Genomic DNA, 17,993 nt, shown 5'->3' with positions numbered 1-17,993 from the left:
TTATCAAAATTTACCATATGTCTACCTACATCTGTCTCTATGTTTTAAGCTCCTTAAAATCATGGGCATAGCTGTCTTGTTCCTTCCTTATATGATGCATTGGCAGATATTTAACAAGCAATTTTTAATTTACCAAAAAGGAACTTAAGCTGGGCGATCGTGGCGCACACCTTTAATCCCAGCACTAGGGAGGCAGAGGCAGGTGGATCTCTGTGAGTTCGAGACCAGCCTGGTCTACAGAGCTAGTTCCAGGACAGGCTCCAAAGCCACAGAGAAACCCTGTCTGGAAAAACCAAAATAAATAAATAAATAAATAAATAAATAAATAAATAAATAAATAGAAACTTAATGCCAAACTTAATGTCCAAATTAATTTTAATAATTAGATTTATATATTATTTAGTTGCTAAAAGTAAAATTTTAGTTCTAAAGTTATTATACATACAACAATAAAGTGAAAAATTAAATAAAATATTCAAGAAACCTCACAATATAGTTATATAAATAAGGTTTATCGTCATTATTTTTAAGTTTTTACAATATTTTTGTAATTTTTATTTGCACAAGTCTTTTGTATATGTGTGTGTACTCCATCTATGTAGGGTCCTTGGAGGCCAAGGGAGGATTAAGTTCCCCAAGCTCTAAAGTTAGAGATGCACACCAGATCCTCTGCAACCACAGCCAGTGCTCCCAGTTGCTGAGCCCATTCTGCAGCCCCACAGTTTATTGTGAAACAACTCTTGGGAATATACGCAAGAGAGGCCCTATCACACAACAAAAGTATATGCTCTACGATGTTCATAGCAGCATTGTTTGTGATAGCCAGAACCTGGAAACAACCTAGATGCCCTTCAATGGAAGAATGGATGAAGAAAGTATGGAATATATACATATTAGAGTACTACTCAGCAATAAAAAACAAGGACTTCTTGAATTTTGCATGCAAATGGATGGAAATAGAAAACACTATCCTGAGTGAGGTAAGCCAGACCCAAAAAGAGCAACATGGGATGTACTCACTCATATTTGGTTTCTAGCCATAAACCAAGGACATTGAGCCTATAATTAGAGATCCTAGAGAAGCTAAATAAGGAGAACCCAAAGAAAAACATATAGGCATCCTCCTGAATATTAACCTTCAGCAGGTGATGAAAGGAGACAGAGACAGAGACCCACATTGGAGCACCGGACTGAAATCTCAAGGTCCAAATCAGGAGCAGAAGGAGAGAGAGCATGAGCAAGGAACTCAGGACTGCAAAGGGTGCACCCACACACTGAGACAATGGGGATGTTCTACTGGGAACTCACCAAGGCCAGCTGGCCTGGGTCTGGAAAAGCCTGGGATAAAACCAGACTCTCTGAACATAGCGGACAATGAGGACTACTGAGAACTCAAGAACAATGGCAATGGGTTTCTGATCCTACTGCATGCACTGGCTTTGTGGGAGCCTAGGCAGTTTGGATGCTCAACTTATTAGACCTGGATGGAGGTGGGGGTTCCTTGGACTTCCCACAGGACAGGGAACCCTGATTGCTTTTCGGGCTGGGGGGGACTTAATAGGGGGAGGGGGAGGGAAATGGGAGGCGGTGGCAGGGAAGAGACAGAAATCTTTAATAAATAAATAAATTTAAAAAAAATAAAATAAATCTGATGAAATGTATTCTTATATTCCTGCCACATTGATGTGGGAGTGTCATATATCAATCTGTTGATTTCATTGGTTAAGCAATAAAGAAACTGCTTGGCCCTCATAGGTTAAAACATAGGTGGGAGGAGTAAACAGAACAGAATGCTGGGAGAAAGAAGCTGAGTCAGAGAGTCGCCATGATTTTCCCACTCCAGGCAAACGCAGGTTAAGATCATTCCTGGTAAACCAGCTTGTGGGCTACACAGATTATAAGAAATGGGCTAGTCCAGGTGCAAGAGTTAGCCGAGAAAAGGCTAGATATAATGGGCCAGGCAGTGTTTAAAAGAATGCAGTTTCCGTGTAATTATTTCAGGTAAAGCTAGCCGTGCGGGCGGCCGGGTGCCAGGGACGCAGCCCCGCTGCTTGTATTACTACACCACATGACACATATACTGGCAACTGAAACAATATCATGAAATCAAAATGGTAGAATTTAAGATGTTTTCTACATTTATATTGAAGAATTTTCTGACTGAGAGATTTTCTTTTCTTTGGATTTGATAAGTAGAAAAGTTACCACTGAAGTTTCTTAGTTTATATTCCTGCTGAAAACCTATGGTGGGAATCTTGGGGTAACTTCAACAGTGGTAGGTAAGGGTGCAAGCTGCAGGGGAGTCTCTTTCTTCTTTGTGTAAACATTACTAACAATAATGGAAATATCACTGAGTGGGTATGATGCACCTGAAATGGGCACTTATACCCAGCACAGTAAACCACCAACTCTTCCTCTGTTCTCATATTGAGGTGGTTGCCAGAAACATTTGTCCGTGTAACTGAAATTTGGGTTTTATATTAAATAATATTACTTCATAAATTAAGCATTTTATTTATAGACAATGGGAGGAATGATACTTACTGTGACATCTTTTTGACAATGCATCTATTCATCACCAGACTGACTGTGACAGTGCATTTGATATTCTGCCACTACCAGCGTACTTAACTAGTAGAAAGGCAGTTCATATTACTGTAGCCACACCCCTATGTCCTTGGGGCATAACAGAGTCTCTCATAGTGTTTTGTGAAACACTAGATTCATTTGATACAATAAGTACTGAGAGGAAGCTTGAGATCCCTGGACTATACCATATTCTGTTCATTTATTTACTGTGGGATATCGCAAATTCTTTAATAAACTAAAGAAATAGAAAAATACAGTATGTATAATTTTCAGCATTATTAAACTATGGAAATGCACTTGTTATTATTCTTTAGAAAATATTTGTAAAATATTGCTTATTGTATAAATACCCCCTCCCTCCGTTACTCCCTCCCTCCCTTGTTCCCACTCTCTTTCTACATAGCATTAAAAACTCATGTCCTACGTCCTACTATTTAGGGGAACACTAAAAATTTCCAAACTTGCCGACAGAGAGTTCTGCAGCCTGTCACCACAGAAGACTCTGAACCTCACCACTTGCTACCTGTATTGTAAACCACATTGCATCTCCCTCAACTACCAAAACTAGAACACCATTATTCTAGAGTGGGCCTCTTCATGACGTTCTCCGCCTGTCTAATCTCTATGTCTTATTACATTTGCGCTGATGTTTGCCTTTCTTTCAGCCTCCAGAAACCAAGCAATCTATTTATTTGTCTCATTGTCTATACTTCCTATTGGTCAAAAGAGAGAGAAGGTGTCAGCACTGTGAGCTTTGAGCCTGTGTTCCTGGACTTCAATTTTACTTTTGCAACCTTCTTTATCAGAAGGATGTGTGTGTAAAGGGATGAAGCTCTTTTCTTCCCTGACAAATGTCTCTCAGGAAAGGGCCACTGAAAAACACAGTCTTTCATAGATGAGAAACTTAACCAAGGAAAAGATATGACTCTAGCAGAAAATCACACAGCAATAAAAAAAATTTAAAAAAAAAGTGGACTGGATTCCTGGAATTTGGCCTGGCACTTGGCTGTGGATCTCTTCATTTGGTTTCATCAGTTACTGGATGCATACTCTACAATGATAGTTGGGTTATTCACCAATCTGATTACAGGGAAAACCCATTCAGGAACCCTCTCCACTATTGCTAGGAGTCTTAACTAAGGTCATCCTTGCGGATTCATGGGAATTTCTCTAACACCAGGTTTCTCCCCATAATGGCTTCCTTTATCAAGATATTTCTTTCATTGCTCTCCCACTCTATCCCTCCCCTGACTCGACCATCCTGTTTCCTCATGTTCTAACTCCCATCCCCTCTCCTTTAGCACCCTCCCTTGCCCCCAATTTACCTAGGAGATCTCATCTAATTTCCCTTCCCAGGGTCCATGTAACCCTCTCAGGGTCCTCTTTGTTTCCTAGCTTCTCTGGAACTGTGGACTATAGTCTGGTTATCCTTTGCTTTACATCCACTTATGAGTGAGTGCAAACCGTGTTTGTATTTCTGAGTCTGGGTTACTTAGGATGACTTTTTCTAGTTCTATCCATTTGCCTGAAAATTTCATAATGTCATTTTTTTTTCACAGCTGAGTTATACTCCATGGTATAAATGTATCACGTCTTCCTTATCCATTCTTTGGTTGAGGGGCTTCTAGGTTGTTTCCAGTTTCTGGCTATTATGAATAATGCTGCTATGAACATTGTTGAGCAGGTTTCCTTGTGGTATGACTGAGTGTCCTTTGGGAATATGTCCAAGAGTGGTATCACTGGGAGGAGGCATTATATGAGCAAATGAGGTTAGGATCATGACTCTGTCCAGCAACAGCTCAAGCAAACTTGTGTGAACCCACAAACTCAAGACAGAGAGCTGTTCAGCCTGCATAGAACCAAATGACGCCATCTGCTTATGAGAGATAGTTGTGTAGCTTAGTCTATCTGAGGGGCCCCTGACAGAGGGACGAGGATATATCCCTGATGCATGAGCTAGCGTTTTTGAGCCCATCCCCTATGGTGGGATACAGTGCTCAGCCTTGATACAGAGGGGAGGGGCTTGATCCTTCCTCTACTTAATGTGCCAAGCTTTTTTGACTCTCGATGAGAGTCCTGGCTTTTTGGGAGGTGTGGATGAGAAGTAAACTGAATGGGAGGGAAATGCAAGGGGGTATAGAAGGAGGGGTTGAAGGAAGAACTGTGGTTGGAAAGTAAAATGAATAAAAAATAAATACATAAGTAAATAAACAAAAGTGTGAATCAAGGTCTGACTGAGTTTTGTATATTTCCCATACTGAAATAAGAGGAGCATTTTCTATGTTTCCGTTTTACAGGTTGTTGATGGGCACTTGCTATGTTGCAGGAATTTATCATGGTCAAGGATTCCTGGTCATATCAATTACATGCATGAGAGGTCTCTTTCCACTGCAGGAGGTCTGATGCTGATGAATGAATTAGAAGTATGGCTACGGTTGTGACAACTCGACTGTATTTGTTTCCCATCTACTTTCCTAGCCTTTTATCGCTCTGCTACACACCTCCCTCCCCACATTACTACATCATCTTTGCCGGTTTTCTCCTTTGCTGTAAGTCTTATTTCAGATTTATTGAAATTCCTTCTGAAATTGTGCCAAGTGGACATAAATAAAATAAAAACTATGTACAATTTTTAAAATAACATAATCCTAAGCATATCTTCTGAAAAGAACCCTTAATCACAGAGGAAATGTTATAATCAGTATAAATTATGATCCAAATACCAAACATTAGAGAAATGTTTATATGAAATATAAAATATTTGAGGAAAGGATAGTATTATTACATTTTATTTACTTTGCTGCCTTTTTATTTGTTTGTTTGTTTCTGAGCCAAATACCCAAATACCAAACCATTAAGAATAAGTATGGCTGGCAAATTTAAAGCCATCATTCTTAATCATTAGACATTTGGGCTATAAATCTTTAATCCATATTTGTCTATTTAAAAATAGTTCATAAATAATAAGATTTAAACAAAGCCAGTATATGAGGTACATTGGTGCATACCTATAATACCAATACTTAGAAAGTTGAAACAGAAGCCAATCTGGCCTACATAGCAATACTGAGTCTCAACAAAGCAAAACAAATTTAAAAATAGGTATATAAAAAGTAAACTGACCAGTGTTCCTCTGTAGACAGTAGTTTTGACAGCTACATTTGGAACCATAAGCATAAGGTGCAATTGACCTATAGGACATTTTAGATATCACCCCAGGATAAAAACCAGTGCAACTTACCTGTGGTCACACCATGAACCACTCCTTCTTTAGTTTTGGAACCTAAAAACAAAGAAATTGAATGCATAAGGCTTAAACTGTCCTTGAATTTTCAGTCAGCCAATTAAACCATCTCAATATTTTGAAGTTCATGTACAAAGACAACCTCAAAGGACAAGCAAAATCGCACACTCACAAAACTCATTAAACTGGGGAGATTCAGCTACCAGAGTACATGAAAGCCAGCAGAGGCCTCTCCAGATGAGTGCAGGAGGAAAGATCGGAGAGCATAATTAATGGGCAGAGAGTTTAGTCAGCAGTGTGCAACTCTGTGCTATTCCAGTGGGGTGATCACAGACAGCATCAGGGTACGGGGTAACTCAAAACACTACAAGAGAGTTTAACGGTGCTTGCTAAAAAGATCTCATAAGTGTTTTGTTTGTTCTTTGTTTTTTTCATGGATTTCTCTGCATAGCCCCAGCTGTCCTGGAATTTGCTCTGTAGAACAGGCTGGTCTTGAACTCAGAGATTTATGCCTGCCTCTGCCTCCCTGGTGCAGGGATTAAAGGTGTATGTCACCATACCCAGAAACATCTGACATATTTGAGGTGACAGAGATGTGTAATCTGATCTCACAATGTAAACATGTAAGAAACATCACAAGGGGTCTCACTGATAGGTAAACATTTTGTGCCTTTATGTATCAGATAAATAAAACTTAATTTTCAATAAAAGAAAAAAGATTTTCACAAAACACAATGACTTTTTATATAACCTTTGCTTGATGCTTGATATCAGTTTATAAAAGGGAAAGGTGAGATATCATGGGGCTTAGAAAGACTCTGTGTGCAGACCTGCAGATGCTGTAAGAGCACAGCAGAATAGAGACTGGCCAAACTTCAACAGACAAGCAGAAGGAAAAAAGGTGCCAATGTCTGCCCAATCTCTGGTCCGGTTTCACCTCACCTAAACTCTGAAGTAGCCATTCAGTGTCCATTTCATGCATAAGGAAAAATCATAATTAAGTGATTTGTCTAATATTAAGTAAGAGCATGTTATGTCACAATTAAACTGTACAAAAGATAAAAACCTCACCTACGTCTTAGCCATTACTAAACAAATAACTATTACATATATTATTAAAAGTAAGTCTGTAATGTACTTTAATCATGACCTCTCTAAGGTTGGATTTTTCAATATAATTCACACCTTTAGAGTTATATGGCTTTTGTAGATTTGAGGCTGACTTAAAAAGCTCTGTTTTTGATATATTCCAGTCTCTCCTCCCATTCATCCATTGGTGAGTAACTGGACTGATTCTACAATGGGCTGCGGTTGAGTGGTCAAATAAACATGGGTATGCAGTATATCATTTTTGCGTGCTGACTCTGGTGTTTACACAGAAGTGGCATAGCTGGAAATTCCATTTATAATTTTTTTTCAGAATTCTCCCTGTACTGAATTTCTTAATTTACTCAGTCATAATGAATAATAAAATGATATGTGTATAAAAATGGATGGGTCATCATGGTAAGTGCAATGAGCCAGTTCACAAAGATAAATATGGCATCATTTTATGTGCAATATAGAATGTTTTCTTTTAAAGGACACAGAAGTAAGAAGGCACTACTAAAGATGTGGAGAGAAAGAATAATAGACTAATGGGGAAACATGATCAAAGTGAATACAAGCATTGTGAATGATCTTGTGTTACATACTTACATTAAAACGTCCTTATGCAACAGTATCATGGACAATGATTATGCCCAATGAAAATAAAACAGCAGTTTGAAAAGAATCATTTCTAGAAATAAAAATTGAGCAATAGATGGGTGTATATAGACCTGGTATAATAAATGCATGTATAAGAAGATCATAATGAAACCACTCACTTTGTGCAATTAATGTCCGCAGCTTTAAATACACACACACACACACACTTAAAATACAAATTTTAAGTGGAAGTTATAGGACTGAAGACATAGTTCTTGGTACAGCAATGTTTTCAGATGTGCAAGGTCCTGGATTTGATCCCCAATATTAACAAGAAAATGAAGAAAGAAATAAAAAGGAAGAGAGGAACATTAACTACCATAATCCTATCCACACAGAGAAGAATGTGAAGGATAAAAGGAAATGAAGACATATAAACTGAAAAAGATTTAGTTTTGTGTATGGAAAGAAATTTAACAATCTGAATTTTAAAAATTCACTATTTTGGAAAAAAAATCTTGTTAAGTGTACAGGAAATAAGTAGAAAAAACTAGAACAAACCCATATCACATACATAGCTTTCTAGAGGCTAAGCGCACAGTAAATACAAAGTGCAGGTATCGACGTTTGTAATGAACTTCATGATTACCTGTAGATAATTAAGTTACAAATCAAATTCTTCTGTTTTGTAATAAATACCATGACCAAATGCAACTTGTTGGAAAGGGGGTTTATTTCAGCCTGCAGTTTAGAAGGGCATCATCTTGAGAAACCAAATTGGGAACTCCAGCATGGCAGTAAGCTGGAGAAAGGAGCTGATGAAGAGGCCTTGAGGAACACTGCTTACTGGCTTGCTCTCCATACCGGTTTTCTTATAGCACCCAGGACCACCTGCCCAGGGGTGGAGCGACTCACAATGGTGAGTTGGGCCCTCTTGCATTAGTTAGCAACCAAGAAAAAAAACCCTTGCAAAAATTCCCACAGATCAATCTCATGCAGGCAATTCCTCCAGTGATATTTCCTCTTCACACTTATCTCTATTTCCTGTAAAGTTGACAAACACTACCTAGTATAAGAGGTGATTTCTAGCTCCAAAATTGTTTAAACTTCAGATGTTCATTATCTACAGTCTAATAATATGATCAATTAGATCTAAGGACATGTACAGAAGTATGCTAAAGCATTTGGAAAATGTTTTTGAATATATATAAGCATAGTCTTAAGTGAAATTCGCCTATATTTTTTAAAATTATATTTTTAAAAGGAGTTCATTCAACTCCCTACTTAAAAAAATATGTAGGAACTTTCATTTTTGAAAATAAAGACTGCCCAGTACAGAGTCCATGTTTTAACATTCACTTCATTAAAAAAAAAAAAGCAAATCTGCATCATTATCTTAGTAAAAGTATCACAGGTAATAGTTCACAGAAGGCCCCTGAGCACTGTGTTTAATGCAGGAAGCAGGCTTGGTGAAAGTTCTGGTTCTTACACACACAGCACAGAAGGAAGAGCTGAAGCTGAAGGCACGGGGCACATCACCACACTAGAAGAAGCAGAGTGACGGCCATACTAGCTGGAATGATAGGGCACGTTCCAGTGTTTCACACATGTGTTGTCTGTGTATGCTCACAGGCACTGCTCATTGTGCAAGGCACTCTAGAGCTAGTGCACACTACAGGACCTAACAATGGATGGGTAAACTGCTTAGGCTATTATTCAAACTGTTAGGCATTCTTACTCATTTATAAGTATGTTGAGAAATGATAAAATTAAAGTTAATATTTATCTTACATTTTGTAGATTAACATTTTTATTTTTGCAAAAATAACATATGAAGTAGTTCTAACAGTGCTTGTCTTCTTCTCATTGCATATTCCTTCTAGGGTAGGTATCTTATTCATGTCATAGAATTGTGAAAATTAGAGTCCACAGTGGTAGAGGGAAGGCAGGGCAGCAGCAACAACTGAGAGCTTGCATTTTGATCCAAACTCAGTAGACCAAGAACACACTGGGAATGATGGGTGGCTTTTGAAGCTTAATAGCCTACCCCTACGACATACCTTCTCCAACAAGTCACACCTCATAATCTTTCCCTAGTTCTGGTAGTGGGGAACAAGTTCGCGAACCTCTAGATAGCATTCTCATTTAAACCTCCACATGTCATGAGCTGTCCCTGATAGTTCCTTTAGCGTGGGGTTGAGATGGCATTACTTCCTCTGAGGCAATGGCTTCTGATACTTCACATCCTCAGTGTAAGCTTATACATTCATCTCCAGGTATTTAGCCGCATGTTTACTATCTAGGAAGACAGGAAAGACCACATCTGCGCTGTACTCTGTCAAATTGGCAAACACTAACCAGTCTATGAGGTAATTACTAATTCCTAAATTATTTAAAATCCAGTCCTACATTTTATCACTCTGAATAGTCAACTGTTTCTTCCATCAAGCAATCACTCGCAGCATTTTTCATCTTACTGCTTTGATGTGCCCTCACCTCAGCTGGTCAGCCTTCTCTTTCTGGAACGCAATTCTGTAAAACACCACATGGACTCATCGCCAGGAGACAGGAGACAACACACCCACAGGTGTTGCTGTTTGTGAGAATTGTGTGACAGATGGAGAGTGGCTTCCAAAAGAAGCCATTTAACTGAGTCATCAATTATAATGGGTTATTTGTGTGACGATTTTGAGGGTGAAGAGCTAGCAGCAAAGTTCATACCTTGCATAATTGCTTTTAATTTATGCACTGCAGTAACAGATATTTAAATTGTGTTGTTGGGGACAAGTGCTATTAAAGTCACAACTGGAATTTGAATGTATTGCACAACAAGTACTAGAAGAGCTTGTGTGAGAGAAAGCCTTTCGTCTGTGTCCCTTTTCTCCATCCCTACAACCATTCAAACCATGACTAATGGAAAGAAATGCTCACTGCTCGTCCCTGGCCTGTCTCCTCTGCCTCAGCAGCAGGAAGAATTAGACATCTGATAAACTATGGAATGCCTTTTTAATGGAAGACAAATGACAGTCGTGATGAAGTTGCTGTATCTCAAAATAATACCTCATCTTCATTTTTATAATTATCAGTTAAGTTATAAATGATAATTTCCCTTCAATTTACAAGTGAAATCTAAGTGATAATATCTAGCTAAAAAGCACGTTCCAGTGGCAAATAAGAAACAAGATTTAGGAGCTGGGGACAACATGGCTTCTCTGAGCTGAGGTGCCCTGCCCCCAACCGTGTCTTGCTTTCTGGGAAATCACAAGGTTGCAGACTGGTGAGGGCTGTGAGAATCCCTCTATAACATTGTTTCATATGCTTACTCTCTAAACACAAGTAATAAGTCTCACGTGAGAGTGGGATGTGCGGCTCAGCAAACAGTGACACAGAATTTGAAGGTAATTTTCTTCAACTTACTACTATAAAACTAGCATTATGTGAAGAAAAAAAATTGACTTTAATCTCAATTTCCAATTATATATCATGCCACTGATATTATGTTTATGTAACTAAAGTATGATTATTGAAATTTTATGCAAATACTACAAAGAGTAACAGCAAATTGATTACTGTGGCAATTCTTCAATTACTTTAAAAAACAGGTGTCCAAAGCATTTAATGTAAGGGAATGAGATGATGCTCCTGCCAAGCTTTTCAGCCAGAAGTGAAATTTAAAATTTTTCTTTGATTACTTCTAATCTTTTTTTTTTAAATCCTCTGTTTTTCTAATACAGGGATCAAAACCCGTGCTGCTTGCACACAGACAAGCACTGAGCGACTGAGCCATTGTGCCATAGTTATAGTCCAGGCTGTTTCTGATCCTTCAGGCTAATTGTTGATAATAGTTTTATATATTGAAAAAGAAATCATGTTGGCAAAGTAATTGTTGAGTTGAAAAGCTTATCTAATAAAAGCCAAGGTTCCTAAATATGAAAGTGTACTCAGTTCCACATTTCCACAAAAGCTCTGCAAAGTAATTGCATTTTTATAAACTATATGTTTGTGGGGAGAAAAAAAGGAAGTTCAAAGACATTAAATAACCTCCTCAAGATCCTAAAGGTAGAAGCGATGTAGGTTGGATTAAATTTATGTTGGTGTGACAGTAAGTCCATAACCCGATTTCCTTTCACATCTCTGTAGCCCTGAGTTCATTCCGGCTTATTGTTTTAATAACAAACTGAAACAGTGCCACACTGCTCACTGCCTGTTGTGGCTTTCACACTTAAACAGGAGAGCTCGCGCAATCTGAGACAGGTTTGCCAAAATAAGTTTGAACAGTAACAAAAGTTGACAAAAATCAGAAGTATGATTCTTATCTTCGTACCTCACTTTTTATCCTAAATTCAGCTTGTGTTTAGCTTTTAATTGGACTCCAGAACATAACCAGAAAATTATTAATTATACATGTGTTAAATATAAAAACAAAATATCATAACAGACATAGATAATTTTAATAAGATTGGACATATTGAAAAACTATACTTTTTAATATAATTGCCTTGCAGTGAACAACAAAACTAATCTCTGAAAAATGCAATTTATTTGCCCAAACTCACAATTAACAATAAAAGTGTTCTACTTGATGAAATCTGTTTATTATCTAGAAATAGTAATAAATCAATATTCAATAACTTCTAGATTTGCTTGAAATTTGTGGTCTAGCCTGGAGGTGGTAGCACATGCCTTTAATCTCAGCACTTGGAAGACAGAGGCAGGTGGCTCTCTGTGAGTTCAAGGCCAGCCTAGTCTATATAGTGAGTTTTGTGACAACCAGGGCTACAAAGAAAAACCCTGTCTCAAAAAAAAAGAAAAATAAAGAAACTTAGAAAGATATATTTATTAAATAACTGAAGTAAAAAAAAATTAGTCATGGCCGGGCGATGGTGGCGCATGCCTTTAATCCCAGCACTCGGAGAGGTAGATGGATCTCTGTGAGTTCGAGACCAGCCTGGTCTACAGAGCTAGTTCCAGGACAGACTCCAAAGCCACAGAGAAACCCTGTCTCGAAAAACCAAAAAAAAAAAAAAAAAAAAAAATTAGTCATGACCTGTAATTGCAAAATGTGAAAGACTTAAGGCCCCCGAAAATCTACAAATGAGTGATTTTTATATTCTGGATTCTACCTAAAACATAATATTTCACTGTTCACAAAAGAAGCACTTAACTCACTTATACTTTTATATTGCTCATTTCACAACTTTCTGAAAGGATGCTTCGAGGTAGAAAAGAGTTAAGTCAACATAAAAATAAACTATCAAGAATGAATGAAGGAGATCTGCTGGGAACTTGATTAGAAGCATTCATACAAATGTTTCCAAGGGTAATTTTCCCACTGAACTCTTGGAGACTTAGCACAACTTCTGTCTCTCCACACTTCCTGGTGTAGCATCTCTGCCATATCTGCCACCTGGCCTGTTCCATCTCCATTTGAATGTCTACCCAGGATCTTTTATCAAGAGTGATGCCCCCAAAGAAGGAGGAAAAGCCCAGAGAAGCAAAGAGGGGCAGGTGAGTCATGCATCTGTGCTCCCGTGCACACCTGCATCCCTGTTGCAGATGAATGTGTGTCATTTCCTTCCACCAAAGTATTGAAAGTGCTTTGTAAGACTGAATCCAATTGAACACAAGGAAAGACACAGAAAAGAGAGTGTTGACCTCTACTTTGAGGAATACACTTAGGCACAAATGGCACCAAATATCAATCATTTATTGTTCCGTGCATGCATCATCTGGCATGTGACCACACAAACACTTCTAAGGTTCCTTGGGTTTCTGTGTCCACACTGTCCAAGTCGTCTCTAAAGGAAATCCCCTGGAAACAACTTGGTTGTTTTTTTTTTCTATTTGGAGGTCCAAAGTAGGTATATTTTTACAGACATTAAATACAATCATATTAAAGTCTTACCTTTAAAATTACAATTCATTAAAATTAGCAAGTATTATCTATAGTGATGATGAAAGGAGCCAAGTTCCCATGAGTGTGTGGGGCTCATTTTGCTATGGGATTTCACATAACCCAGACTGACCCTGACTTCACTCTGAAGATGACCCGCAATACCTGATCCTTGGGCCTCTATTTCCCCAGTGTTGGAACTGCAGGCATGTGCCACCATGCTTGGTGCCATAAATGGGTTTGATTAATAAGCATATTCTTAGTTATTTTTCACAGGCTGTCAGTTTTAAATATTCCAGTGTAATCACACACAGAAACATCGAAAACTGAAATAAAAACCCTAAGTAACAAAATTAAGTCTTCTGAGGAAAGAAAACATCGTTCCCATTTGTTTCTGAGCGCTAACACCCAGGCTCACACTCTATCACCTCCACAAACCTGTCACTGTCCTGAGGAGCAGGGATGTACCCGAATCCGACGTTGCACACCAGCACTGAGTTATCAGCCATCGCAACTCATCAGTCAGAATGTCACTACCTACCTACGTAGAGGACTCCCTCTTTTGTCTTTCCTGCTGCTTCGGCCACACCCTGCTTGGTTTTTTCAGCAGCAGCCACAACTCCTTCCTTGGCCTTGGAAAGTCCTTTCATGAACACATCCATGGCTAAAGATGTATTTTCTTCCACACTAGAAAATACACAATACATTTTGAATTAGAGAATTTGGGTAAAAGAAAACAAGATGAAAGCAGCTAGAGTGGAAAGAATAAAAGCCGAGAAAGGCACCCCTGAAAAATTAATAGGGACCCCACAATTTTTATGTAAGTGTACACTCGTTTTACATTTTGGGGGTTTTATTTATTTATTTGTAGGACTGGGCATGCTGTTGCTTGTCTCTCTGCTTTTTCACTCAATTGAGGAAAAGTCAAACCACTAATGGATGGGATAGATCCAGATGGGATCACCTGGCAGGTGTTACAGCAGTTGAGAAGTTGGTTTACATGGGAAGATGGATGCCCTCTGCCCCATCAAGATCCCATGGTCCAAAGGCGACATTCTAAATATAAAGCCTATCTAGAAAACGAATGGGGGAGGGGAGCTGAAGTCAGGGGAGGGGAAGCAAGAGTAGAAAGGGCCCAGGGTGGGGTGGGGTTAGTAAGTGGTTAGACTTTGGAGATGGGAGGAAAGGGAACTGCAGGCGAACTCGCAGCAGCCCAGGTTTTCTAATCTAGCAAGACCTTCCTCCCACCACTAGCTCGCCAGTCTGCTATCTGCTATCTGCAGGCGCCGTGCGTGCGTACACTTGAGCAGTCTCACTTCAGCGTCACTCAACCTAGGGGCACTTTGCTCAACTGTAATATGCTGGAAGACCCTGGACCCCGTGCTCATTAACCCCTTATCACCTGTTGCCAAATGTCACTGGCCAAAGGCAGCCTCCTTACTCTACGATTAAAAGCTGGAACGCACTCTGGGTGGGGGAAGAAAGTTGGATGATCACGTTTCTTCCAACGCCCAGCACCCAGCTTTCAGGACCCAGCACCCAACAAGAAACACCCTAGCGTTTCCGCTCGAAAAAGCAGGTGCCACAGGCAGCCTGGCGTTTCCCTCGAGCTTTGAGAGGATGGAAGGGCACGTCTCCAGCGGGAAGAAAGCCAAGTAATGTACTTTCTACGCGCTAGCCTTGTCCCCACCGCCGAGGTAGCCTCAGGTGATCTCCTGCAGGCACCCCAGACTCCTCTTAGCCAAGGCTTTCCGGGGTCCCCAGAGCGGCTGTGATCTACAAGTACTTACCGGCGCCCTTGGCTTCTGCAGAATTTCAATTCCTCCTCTTTCCCCCTGATTTTATTTCAATGGCAGTGGGAAGGAAGGCGCTGGGCGGAGGAGTAGGGACTGGGGCAGCACCTGCTGGTCTCTTGCCGTCTGCTGCTAGGCGCTCTGGCTCCCGGCTTCTCCACGTCGCCCCCGCAGCTGATTTGTCAGCGCCTCTCCCCGCCCCTCGCCTGCCTCGTGCTTTCGCCCCTTTCCTGGGGAGGGATGGGATGGAGATGCGAGAAGGCTGCGAGTACCAGGAGCACGATCCCCGGGAGGAGGGAAGAGAGGATGGCCTGAGCTTCACCTCGAGTTCAGGGACCCTGGCTCTATAAAGGCTGAACTTGGGTTGCTGTTTCTCTTGCCCATCCCCCACCCCTTCCCTGCCTCCGCCAGTTCCAGGTTCCTCTTGGCGACCCCTCCCCCGGGGACGTGCTGGGACGCTGGATAGCCTGAGGCTGCCTGTGTGCCTAGCCAGGCCCTGGGGAGGGAGTACACACCCTTTGGGTTGCTTTTGTTCATACAGTCTGAGATTTCCATTTGCTTTAAGCCTGCAGGGACCTAAAAGGGTTGTGAGTGTGAAGAAGAGCCGACTAAGTAAGAGTTACAGGTCGAGAAGGCAAGGGGAGTCTCAGCAAATCCTCTTTCCCACTCCACTATCACCATTTTCCTTTCCACCAATCAGCAGCTGCCAGGCGCTGATTTTTCCCATCTGTGGAGCAAAGAACAAATATCCCCCCAACCGTCGAAAACCAGCTGCCTAGAGTTGTTTTTGCTCTTGAAATGTGGCTTACTGTAGAGAATCGCGTACCGGCTTGGGAGATAACGCCTGTGGGATTCACCCTCTGGGACCAGCAGAAGCAGTATCTTCCTCCGCCCCCATTGAAAGGCGGATTTTACACACCTCTTACCTTTCCGACTTCTGGCTGCCTGGAACTTCAGCTGACAAACCCTTCCCCCAGGCCCAGTACACACACAGATGCACAGGCTTCGAGACAATTTTTGTACTCCTTAATACATCTCCATTTCTTTCTGAGCTGAGCAGAATACCGCTGTTCGTGTAGCTGACAAGGTTGGAGAGCCAAGCTCCTCCCCCAGCCGAACGCCCTTGCTTTGCTTTCCTTTCTTGTGTTCTGAACTTGTGTTGGGCACTAGCAGCAAAACCAAGCTTTTGTTGTATTAAGGGGGGGGGGGGGAGGTGTAGGAAAAGTACTTTCTCTGATCTTTGCACTCATTCATCTTTTGAATTCCGAATAATAAGTAATAAAGTTGAAACCTGAAAGTCATTTAGAAACAAGGGGCAAGCAGCTAATCTTACCAGCTGTGTAGTATAGCCCTACCTATGCCGAGTCGAAGCAGTGTGAGCGAAATTTGTTTCTTAAGCACTTTCATGACTTCTTGGGGTTTTAAAAATCAACTTCACTCACAATGGTAGCAAATTGTTTACTTGAAAGTAGAGGAAGAAGGTGGTGTTTCTAAAGTAGTGGCAAGTTAATTCCTGGGCACTGATATCCCCAGTGAAGAAGGTTAGGATATCTGTCCTCAACAGACCAGCTAAAGAGACATATAACTATAGTGCAATATGCATGGGGTACAGTTAGTTAATTCCTGGGCACTGATATCCCCAGTGAAGAAGGTTAGGATACCTGTCCTCAACAGACCAGCTAAAGAGACATATAACTATAGTGCAATATGCATGGGGTACAGTTAGTTAATTCCTGGGCACTGATATCCCCAGTGAAGAAGGTTAGGATACCTGTCCTCAACAGACCAGCTAAAGAGACATATAACTATAGTGCAATATGCTTGGGGTACAGTTAGTTAATGTGTCCACATTGAGAAGAGGAACAGAGACGTCCAGTGCCCACCAGTTCATCTTTGGGGACCTGGCATGAGGTTTGGGTTTAAATAGACAGCGAGAGGTTTTATAACTTAGCAGTCCTGGTCAAAGTGTGGTTCCAGCAATCATCATTGTTCATGCTCCATTCTCTTCTGCAAGGTGTTCTGGATTGTCTCTCTGGCCTCTGAAATTTCTTCCTGGGAGACATGTTGTCCCTATATTAAGCACAGTGCTTCAGCCTTTTCCTTGCCCCCAGAAAATTCCTTTTCAATTTCAATTTCTTGGGGTCTATGGTTCAATCGTCTAAAGCCAGACGAAAGGACACACATGTGTCTCTAGGGTAACTTCTTGACATCCCTGTTTCGGTGGAACCTAGGAGCTGGTTCTCTGGCTCTCAGAACTTGACAATTTAGGTTCTATCTTCCCTTTTTAATAGGGGGAACTGAACTGTGATGATGCCTCTCCTCTGAAATTTTGTTATGCAAAATATTGAAACATGCATGAACTGTTGAGACTAAGACTCCCACATAGAGGTCACAAGCTTCTGTAATTGTCAAGGCATGATTTTGTGCCGTCAGTGTGGCCACTCTGTCACTGACAGTTCTTCTTGAGGTTTAAGCTTCACGCGTTTTTCCCTCTGTGAACACTCCAGCACACATCCATAGATACGAACACAATTGAAACACCCACAGTGATAGATGATGATACTCTATATTGAAATATAGTTTATAGGTGAACTGCCCAGATTTTAAGTGTCTGCCAGTTTTGACAAATGCATGTGATGGCGTAACTCACACCAATTTGAAAAGAGACTATTTCATTGCCTAGAAGTTTCCATGTACCCTTCTTAAGGAAATATGAAAAACTATGTATTGGTCAAGGTGTAGTTCCTGCCTTAAACATTGTCCAGGCTCCAAGATCTCCAGTTAC

General features: G+C 40.5%; 1 protein-coding gene across 2 annotated transcripts in view; it reads right to left on the bottom strand.

The window, feature by feature from the left end:
- Snca (synuclein alpha) overlaps window positions 1-16,393 on the bottom strand; it is a 101,941-nt gene extending 85,548 nt beyond the window's left edge. The window contains exons 1-3 of one of the 2 annotated variants that reach the window (XM_075983944.1): window positions 16,135-16,393; window positions 13,957-14,102; window positions 5,831-5,872 (exon numbers count right to left, since the gene is read on the bottom strand). In XM_075983944.1, coding sequence (XP_075840059.1) covers window positions 5,831-5,872; window positions 13,957-14,077 — 163 coding nt within the window. In that variant the 5' untranslated portion in view covers window positions 14,078-14,102; window positions 16,135-16,393. Of the gene's footprint in view, window positions 1-5,830; window positions 5,873-13,956; window positions 14,103-15,205; window positions 15,798-16,134 lie in introns of those variants that run through there. The other variant, XM_075983943.1, reaches the window with a different exon arrangement.
- Between the last annotated feature and the right edge of the window lie 1,600 nt (window positions 16,394-17,993).

Source organism: Microtus pennsylvanicus, chromosome 8 (assembly GCF_037038515.1).
Source record: "Microtus pennsylvanicus isolate mMicPen1 chromosome 8, mMicPen1.hap1, whole genome shotgun sequence".
Lineage (NCBI taxonomy): Eukaryota > Metazoa > Chordata > Mammalia > Rodentia > Cricetidae > Microtus > Microtus pennsylvanicus.
Note: the sequence above shows the minus strand (reverse complement) of the source record. Positions and strands in the feature narration are given on the sequence as shown.